This window comes from Oncorhynchus keta, chromosome 3 (genome assembly GCF_023373465.1).
Source record: "Oncorhynchus keta strain PuntledgeMale-10-30-2019 chromosome 3, Oket_V2, whole genome shotgun sequence".
Classification (NCBI taxonomy): domain Eukaryota; kingdom Metazoa; phylum Chordata; class Actinopteri; order Salmoniformes; family Salmonidae; genus Oncorhynchus; species Oncorhynchus keta.
This window is the reverse complement of record NC_068423.1, coordinates 19,655,231-19,664,651: the sequence shown is the minus strand read 5'-3', so window position 1 is coordinate 19,664,651 and position 9,421 is coordinate 19,655,231. Positions and strand designations below refer to the sequence as shown.

Below are 9,421 nucleotides of genomic sequence, written 5' to 3'. Positions count from 1 at the left end.
GTGTAATTATCCTCTCTTATCTGGTGTAATTCTCCTCTCTTATCTGGTGTAATTCTCCTCTCTTATCTGGTGTAATTCTCCTCTCTTATCTGGTGTAATTCTCCTCTCTTATCTGGTGTAATTCTCCTCTCTTATCTGGTGTAATTATGCTCTCTTATCTGGTGTAATTCTCCTCTCTTATCTGGTGTAATTATCCTCTCTTATCTGGTGTAATTATCCTCTCTTATCTGGTGTAATTATCCTCACTTATCTGGTGTAATTCTCCTCTCTTATCTGGTGTAATTCTCCTCTCGTATCTGGTGTAATTCTCCTCTCTTATCTGGTGTAATTATCCTCTCTTATCTGGTGTAATTCTCCTCTCTTATCTGGTGTAATTCTCCTCTCTTATCTGGTGTAATTATCCTCTCTTATCTGGTGTAATTCTCCTCTCTTATCTGGTGTAATTCTCCTCTCTTATCTGGTGTAATTATCCTCTCTTATCTGGTGTAATTCTCCTCTCTTATCTGGTGTAATTCTCCTTTCTTATCTGGTGTAATTATCCTCTCTTATCTGGTGTAATTCTCCTCTCTTATCTGGTGTAATTCTCCTCTCTTATCTGGTGTAATTATCCTCTCTTATCTGGTGTAATTCTCCTCTCTTATCTGGTGTAATTCTCCTCTCTTATCTGGTGTAATTCTCCTCTCTTATCTGGTGTAATTCTCCTCTCTTATCTGGTGTAATTATCCTCTCTTATCTGGTGTAATTCTCCTCTCTTATCTGGTGTAATTCTCCTCTCTTATCTGGTGTAATTATCCTCTCTTATCTGGTGTAATTCTCCTCTCTTATCTGGTGTAATTCTCCTCTCTTATCTGGTGTAATTATCCTCTCTTATCTGGTGTAATTCTCCTCTCTTATCTGGTGTAATTCTCCTCTCTTATCTGGTGTAATTCTCCTCTCTTATCTGGTGTAATTATCCTCTCTTATCTGGTGTAATTATCCTCTCTTATCTGGTGTAATTCTCCTCTCTTATCTGGTGTAATTCTCCTCTCTTATCTCTCTTACCTCTCTTATCTCTCTCTTGCTCTCCCTTCCCGGAGGCCCTGGGACCATGCCTCAGGACTACCTGGCCTGTTCTGCCTGCAGCTATGGAACCCTGACCTGTTCACCGGACACCCTACCTCTTTCTCTCTCTCTCTCTCTCTCTCTCTGTGTCTCTCTCTCTCTCTCTCTCTCTCTCTCTCTCTCTCTCTCTCTCTCTCTCTCTCTCTCTCTCTCTCTCTCTCTCTCTCTCTCTCTCTCTCTCTCTCTCTCTCTCTCTCTCTCTCTCCCTCTCTCGCTCTCTCTCTCGCTCTGTCTACCGCACCTGCTGTCTCGACATGGTGTCCCGGCCTGCTGTCTCGAGTATGAAAAGCCAGCTGACATATATTCCTATATATTCTATTTGAACCTGAGTGGTCATCTGTGAACGTTCGAACATCTTGAAGAACGATCTGGCAATGGCCATGTACTCTTATAATCTCCACGAGCACAGCCAGAAAAGGACTGGCCACCCTTCAGAGCCTGGTCCCTCTCGAAGTTTCTTCCTAGGTTCCTGCCTGTCTAGCGAGCTTTTCCTAGCCACTGTGTTTCAACTTCTACATTGCTTGCTCTCTTGTGTTTTAGACTGGGTTTCTGTATAAGCACTTTGTGACATCTGCTTTATAAATCATTTTGATAAGATTGTGTGTGTGTGTGTGTGTGTGTGTGTGTGTGTGTGTGTGTGTGTGTGTGTGTGTGTGTGTGTGTGTGTGTGTGTGTGTGTGTGTGTGTGTGTGTGTGTGTGTGTGTGTGTGCGTGCGTGCGTGCGTGCGTGTGTGTGTGTGTGTGTGTGTGTGTGTGTGTGTGTGTGTGTGTGTGTGTGTGTGTGTGTGTGTGTGTGTGTGTGTGTGTGTGCGTGCAACATACCATCCTGGGTGATGTTGGTCAGATCAGTAATGATCTTGTTGACCTTCTTCCTCTTGTTAGGGTGGGCGGAAATCGAGAGAGGCATGCCTGCAGCCTACACCAATCAGAAAGACACAGTTAAAATGACTAACCAATCACAGACTGTTGATTAGAAGGATGATGATGGTGATGATGATGGTGGGTCATTTCCCCTCCTGTGTCACAATTGAAGACTGGGTGGTTGGTCACTTCTCTCCATCTGTTTGCTGGATCACAACACCATTAGATTTAAGGTGGGGTTCTAGGGAGCCATTACTCTGTGGCGCTGGGCCTTTGAGCGGCTGGTTCTGTGGGTCTGTATTCCACACTGTAGTTGATGTAATTGGTTTAATCTGTTGTAACTGAAGCTCCTGCTGGAATCCAACACCCTGCAGCTATTATTACTACATGTTCTACTGAGTGTCACTGTTACCACTTACACACACATCACATACCCACTGACACACACACATACTGACACACACCAAAAACGCATACACACACACCCTGATCACACCAGGGTACGCTGGGTAGAGACAGGGAAAGGTGGGAGAATGCAGGGTTTATGGAGCTCCTGATGGGTTAGTGTGGGGGAAAAGTCCCCCAACTTCAGGAGGACGTGAGGCTGAAGGCCTGGGGGTCCGAGGGTCCCATTACCCCGAGCAGAGGGGCTTCTATCCCCCTCACTATTCCTGTTTTAGCTGCAGATAAATCTCCCAGGAGGACAGCTGACAGGGAACGTCATCAGTCAGCACATTCCCAAACACACACCTCCCGATTCCCGAAACACCCAGCTCATCCCCAAGAACTCCCAACATAATTATCTCGTGAGACGTTCACGTGGTGTCGGAGTTATCGGACGTTTGGAGTTCTGACTGGTCGTTTTTTTTGTACGACCCTCCAATTCATTTTACCACTGACCTCTGACCTTTTCAACCAAAAGATGATAACAAATCAGTTTATGACCATTACAAACTGGATAATGTAGCTAGTTTGTCATATATTGTAAAATATGTCATATTGTCAATATTAAGCAAGCTAGCTAACTTAATTATTAGCAACGGTAGCAAGCATATCGAGAAAACTATCTAGCTAACTACCCAGTTAGCACATTTGGTTTCTTGTAAGTTGTGGAAACATGTGTTTTTGTTTTTTGTTTTCACATTGGTTGTGGGAACGAAGCAGTACATTTCCTGACCGATAAAATGTAAGGTTTTCTAAATGTTCTGAGAACAGAAGTAAGACTTTTACCTGTTCTGGGAACTTTCATTTTTAGTTTGCAGGAAGTTTCTAAGAATGTTTAACTCTGGTTCCTTGAAAGTTTTCCAGGGAGGTTTTATTAACACTCTGAGAACAGAAATTCTGAATGCTTTGAAAACAGAAATGATAGATTATTTGTAGGTTTTTGAATAAATTCCACACAATGTTTCAATAAGCCTTTTGATAACACTGCTAGTTTCTTTCATTTTTTACTCCACCCACAGATAAGACACATGGAAATTCATTTCCTTAGGCATTAATCATATGAACACTGTTCTTTTTTGTTATGACAAGGCATCAGTGGAATTTGAACCTAAGATCTTCTGTTCTCTATACATGAAATTAGTCCACTGCGCCACCAGGGCTGCATGTACACAGACAGCTGAATTCTGATCTTTTGCTCAATTATTGACAAAAGTACTGATCTGATTGGCCAAAAGACCAATTAGTGTAAAAATGATCAGAATTAGGCAGCTTGTGTAAATGCAGCCCAGGGTGGAGCTAGCAAACCATGTATTTTTTACTCCTAAAAAGCTGTTAATGTTAGTCTATTCAAACAGACCCCATTTCAATGGAAACAATCACTCATTAAGATCAGGTGTGGCCAATTAGTGGGCGTGGCCAACGCACCTGAACACACTCAACAAGAGAGACGAAGAGATAGTTTTGTTGATGCTGAGAACGGAATGTTTTTAAATAACATTCTAACAACATTCTCTGAATATTACTAAAGATTTCTTGTGGTTTTAATTTAAAGTTTTCTTAATGTTGTTGGAACAAATTGAGAACATGACTTTGATAGAACAATTGAGGAAATCTGTAGGAAACGCTATGCTGAAGTGCTGAAATTCAAATCAAATCAAATCATATTTGTGCACCGAATACAACAGGTGTAGTAGACCTTACAGTGAAATGCTTACTTACAGGCTCTAGGTGAACAATAGGTAAGTAAAGAAATAAAACAACAGTAAAAAGACAGGCTATATACAGTAGCAAGGCTATAAAAGTAGGGAGGCTACATACAGACACCGGTTAGTCAGGCTGATTGAGGTAGTATGTACATGTAGATATGGTTAAAGTGACTATGCATATATGATGAACAGAGAGTAGCAGTAGTGTAAAAGAGGGGGTGGTGGGTGGTGGGTGGCGGGTGGGACACAAAGCAGATAGCCCGGTTAGCCAATGTCCGGGAGCACTGGTAGGTCGGGCCAATTGAGGTAGTATGTACATGAATGTATAGTTAAAGTGGCTATGCATATAAGATACACAGAGAGTAGCAGCAGTGTAAAAGAGGGGCTTGGGGGGGGCACACAATGCAAATAGTCCGGGTAGCCATTTGATTACCTGTTCAGGAGTTTTATGGCTTGTGGGTAAAAACTGTTGAGAAGCCTTTTTGTCCTAGACTTGGCACTCCGGTACCGCTTGCCATGCAGTAGTATAGAGAACAGTTTATGACTGGGGTGGCTAGGGCCTTCCTCTGAAACCGCCTGGTGTAGAGGTCCTGGATGGCAGGTAGCTTGGCCCCCGTGATGTACTGGGCCGTATGCATTACCCTCTGTAGTGCTTTGCGGTCAGAGGCCGAGCAATTACCGTACCAGGCAGTGATGCAACCAGTCAGGATGCTCTCGATGTTGCAGCTGTAGAACCTTTTGAGGATCTCAGGACCCATGCCAAATCTTTTTAGTTTCCTGAGGGGGAATAGGCTTTGTCGTGCCCTCTTCACGACTGCCTTGGTGTGTTTAGGCCATTCTAGTTTGTTGTTGATGTGGACACCAAGGAACTTGAAGCTCTCAACCTGCTCCACTACAGCTCCGTCGATGAGAATGGGGGCGTGCTCGGTCCTCCTTTTCCAGTAGTCCACAATCATCTTCTTAGTCTTGATTAAGTAGGTTGTGTTAGGTTGAGGGATAGGTTGTTATTCTGGCACCACACGGCCAGGTCTCTGACCTCCTCCCTATAGGCTGTCTCATTGTTGTCGGTGATCAGGCCTACCACTGTTGTGTCGTCTGCAAACTTAATGATGGTGTTGGAGTCGTGCCTGGCCATGCAGTCATGGGTGAACAGGGAGTAAAGGAGGGGACTGAGCACGCACCCCTGTGGAGCTCCAGTGTTGAGGATCAGCGTGGCAGATGTGTTGCTACCTACCCTCACCACCTGGGGGCGGCCCGTCAGGAAGTCCAGGATCCAGTTGCAGAGGGAGGTGTTTAGTCCCAGGATCCTTAGCTTAGTGATGAGCTTTGAGGGTACTATGGTGTTGAAAGCTGAGCTGTAGTCAATGAATAGCGTCCTCACGTAAGTGTTCATTTTGTCCAGGTGGGAAAGGGCAGTGTGGAGTGCAATAGAGATTGCATCATCTGTGGCTCCCACAGAAGAACATTCTTGGAACAATTTGAGAACATTATTCTAAATAGAACCATGAAGAAACCAGTAGGAAACGTTATGCTGAAGAACTGAAATTCCCACAGAAGTTGTTTTTTAAACGTTCTCTGAACTATTTGAGAACATTCCCAATGTCAAACCAGTTGAATAACGTTCCTAAAACATTGCCAAAATGTCAATTAAATGTAACCATGTTTGAACTTTTAGGAAATGTTCTGTTAAAATAATGAAATACCAAGAAAATACATTTTTTTTGTTATGTTTTTGAATGTGTGGAGAATGTTCCAAAGACAAGTAACTATTCAACACCATTCCCAGAAAGTTGTTGGAAGGTTAATGCAAAATAACCCCAGGACAACCAAGCTCTAAGAAACATGTGGTTCTCAGAACAAAATGTGTTAACTGGGTAAATTATTATTGGTTGAAGAATTGTTCTGATTTTAGAAGCACTTGAACTTGAATCATGTCGGACTGACGACTCCGAGCACGTGAATGCCTCATCATACCACCGACATCCCAGACCCACTCCAGCCTGATGGACATGAAATGTGAATGGTTTGTACCCGATGAGTGCTGAAGAATAAAGGGCAAAATCCATGCAGCTACTAACCAATAGCTAGAAAGCCATGTAAGTTGATACCATACCATGAATACATTAATTAATTAATTAATGTAATGCTGTGATACATGCTACCGTACGTGGAGGACACATGACACACACTGACCAGGACTTTTACACCTGAAACAGCCCAGCAGAGCCCAGCCCAGCACAGAGCAGGCCTTGCACGGCATAAACCCATGTTGAATCAAATCTAAAACCAGTAGATCGCCCAATTCATTCCTTAACAGTGAGCTTGTCCGTACCTGGCTGACAATTAGACCTGCAGAAGCTTTTAATTCAAAGCGACTTACAGGAATGTGTGCATATATTTTATGTATGGCTGGTCCTGGGAAATAAACCCACTATGATGGTGTTACAAATATCCTGCTCTACCAACTGGTAGGAGGTGATGTCACAAATGTAGCCTTACCTCAGGAGAATTCTCAGGAATTAGAGAAGAAGAAAATAATGTTCAAGGAGGAGAAGAAGAGTTGAAAGTATTCCAGAAAGTGTCCCAGTGCCTACCCTCCTGTACACCCAAGAGACAGTGTAGGAGCTGGGCTACGGAAGCCTGGGTGGGTGGGAGCTGCCTAAGGGTCTACGAGGAGACTGATATTGTCTCAGATGCTCCCGGGGTCTATGTCTATGTATAGACCCGTATAGAACGGGGGGGTAGTGTGGAGAGGGAGGGAGGACAGAATAGTGGATAGAGAAAGATAATCACTTACCCCCTTCCCTTTGCTCCCCGAGGACAGTGTTTCTCACCATAGTGAGGTGTCCAGTTCACCTGTTTATACCTTTAGAATAAACAAGTATGTCCACAAGTATGTGCCCATATCACTCAGATCTATGTTACACAACTGACCACATAGAGAGAGAGAGAGAGAGAGAGAGAGAGAGAGAGAGAGAGAGACAGCGACAGCGACAGAGACAGAGACAGAGAGAGAGAGAGAGAGAGAGAGAGAGAGAGACAGAGAGAGATAGAGAGAGAGAGAGAGAGAGAGAGAGAGAGAGAGAGAGAGAGAGAGAGAGAGAGAGAGAGAGAGAGAGAGAGCATACTGAAAGAGAGGGAGAAAGAGAGGGAGATAATGAGATATGGGTAGAGAGAGAGAGAGAGAGAGAGAGAGAGAGAGAGAGAGAGAGAGAGAGAGAGAGAGAGAGAGAGCATACTGAAAGAGAGGGAGAAAGAGAGGGAGATAATGAGATATGGGTAGAGTGAGAGAGAGAGAGAAAGGGGGACAGAGTGAGACAGAGCTAGTGTCTAATCATCAATAGAGAATTTACTATGCATCTGACTTTAATGACCTATTTCAAAGCTAACCCTCAACCCTGTCCTCTAACCCCTGACCCATAAACCTAGCACCAACTCTAAACCTGACTCAGATTTATGAGAATGTATGGCATAACTGAAGACCTATGACTGCAGGGACTGAATAGTAGCCCCATGATGGTGATCAGGTAGTGTGTGTGTGTGTTGTTGGGGTGGGGGGGTAGTTCTTCTGATGTCTTTACTCTGATCACATTGTAAAAATGAGTGTTTAGAGTCCAGCACTCAGCACTCAACCAGATGACTGGAGATCAACAGGACTAAATATAGGAGAGGCCCTCCTGGCAGTGTGTGTGTGTGTGTGTGTGTGTGTGTGTGTGTGTGTGTGTGTGTGTGTGTGTGTGTGTGTGTGTGTGTGTGTGTGTGTGAGTGTGAGTGTGTGTGTGTGTGTGTGTGTGTGTGTGTGTGTGTGTGTGTGTGTGTGTGTGTGTGTGTGTGCGAAGGCCTAATGTCAGGGGAGAGAGCTGTTATCACCAGTAGGAGTGTAGCCATTCTCATGATAAAGATGAGCATTAGTGTTTTCTCCTCAGACACAACATACTTGACATTGTTTGGGTGACCACTCACCTGAGTCATGTGACAACAGCCATTTTGCTTTGCAGCAGAAGAACCCTGACACACAGCCCTCACCTCACCCTGGGATCGGATGAGGCTAAAGATAGCGATTCAGCATGGGCTAGGTCGGGTTTCACAGCTCTGGGATGGTGACTGACAGAACATGGTCAAGGAATTTAGAACACCGTTTACAGGAACTGTCTTCAACATAGAGATGATAATAAAACACCCACGAAGGCAGCGAGCAACCTTCCCTTAGTGAAAGGGTTTGTTTGATGATATATTCATCCCTTAGTGAAAGGGTTTGTTTGATGATATATTCATCCCTTAGTGAAAGGGTTTGTTTGATGATATATTCATCCCTTAGTGAAAGGGTTTGTTTGATGATATATTCATCCCTTAGTGAAAGGGTTTGTTTGATGATATATTCATCCCTTAGTGAAAGGGTTTGTTTGATGATATATTCATCCCTTAGTGAAAGGGTTTGTTTGATGATATATTCATCCCTTAGTGAAAGGGTTTGTTTGATGATATATTCATCCCTTAGTGAAAGGGTTTGTTTGATGATATATTCATCCCTTAGTGAAAGGGTTTGTTTGATGATATATTCATCCCTTAGTGAAAGGGTTTGTTTGATGATATATTCATCCCTTAGTGAAAGGGTTTGTTTGATGATATATTCATCCCTTAGTGAAAGGGTTTGTTTGATGATATATTCATCCCTTAGTGAAAGGGTTTGTTTGATGATATATTCATCCCTTAGTGAAAGGGTTTGTTTGATGATATATTCATCCCTTAGTGAAAGGGTTTGTTTGATGATATATTCATCCCTTAGTGAAAGGGTTTGTTTGATGATATATTCATCCCTTAGTGAAAGGGTTTGTTTGATGATATATTCATCCCTTAGTGAAAGGGTTTGTTTGATGATATATTCATCCCTTAGTGAAAGGGTTTGTTTGATGATATATTCATCCCTTAGTGAAAGGGTTTGTTTGATGATATATTCATCCCTTAGAGAAAAAACACACTATTTCACATGAAATGTCACTTTTTTTTCACATGAACACGTGTTTTTGGAACACTTCACATGTGAAACTCATGTGCTTTTTCTGTAAGCGATCCATCTATGATGAGACTGCGACTGAGCTCACTGTAATAACGAAGCAACATCATCACCTTGTGGATGACGGTAGGAACTGTCCCAGATGATGATTATAATATAACTCCTACCTACCTCGTCTCTCTTACCCAGTCCTATTGGAGGTGGGCATGATGCTGAAGACATGGGCAGAGACAGACAGGACAGAAAGGACAGACAGGACAGACAGACAGACAGGACAGAAAGGACAGACAGACAG

At 43.2% G+C, this 9,421-nt stretch overlaps 1 protein-coding gene across 2 annotated transcripts in view; it reads right to left on the bottom strand.

Annotated features, from left to right (window-relative positions):
• LOC118374114 (myozenin-1-like) overlaps nt 1-6,792 on the bottom strand; it is a 13,065-nt gene extending 6,273 nt beyond the window's left edge. For both annotated transcript variants that reach the window (XM_052492542.1, XM_052492548.1), the window contains exons 1-2: nt 6,612-6,792; nt 1,924-2,017 (exon numbers count right to left, since the gene is read on the bottom strand). In XM_052492542.1, the coding sequence (XP_052348502.1) occupies nt 1,924-2,008 (85 nt within the window). In that variant the 5' untranslated portion in view covers nt 2,009-2,017; nt 6,612-6,792. The remainder of the gene's footprint in view (nt 1-1,923; nt 2,018-6,611) is intronic.
• Between the last annotated feature and the right edge of the window lie 2,629 nt (nt 6,793-9,421).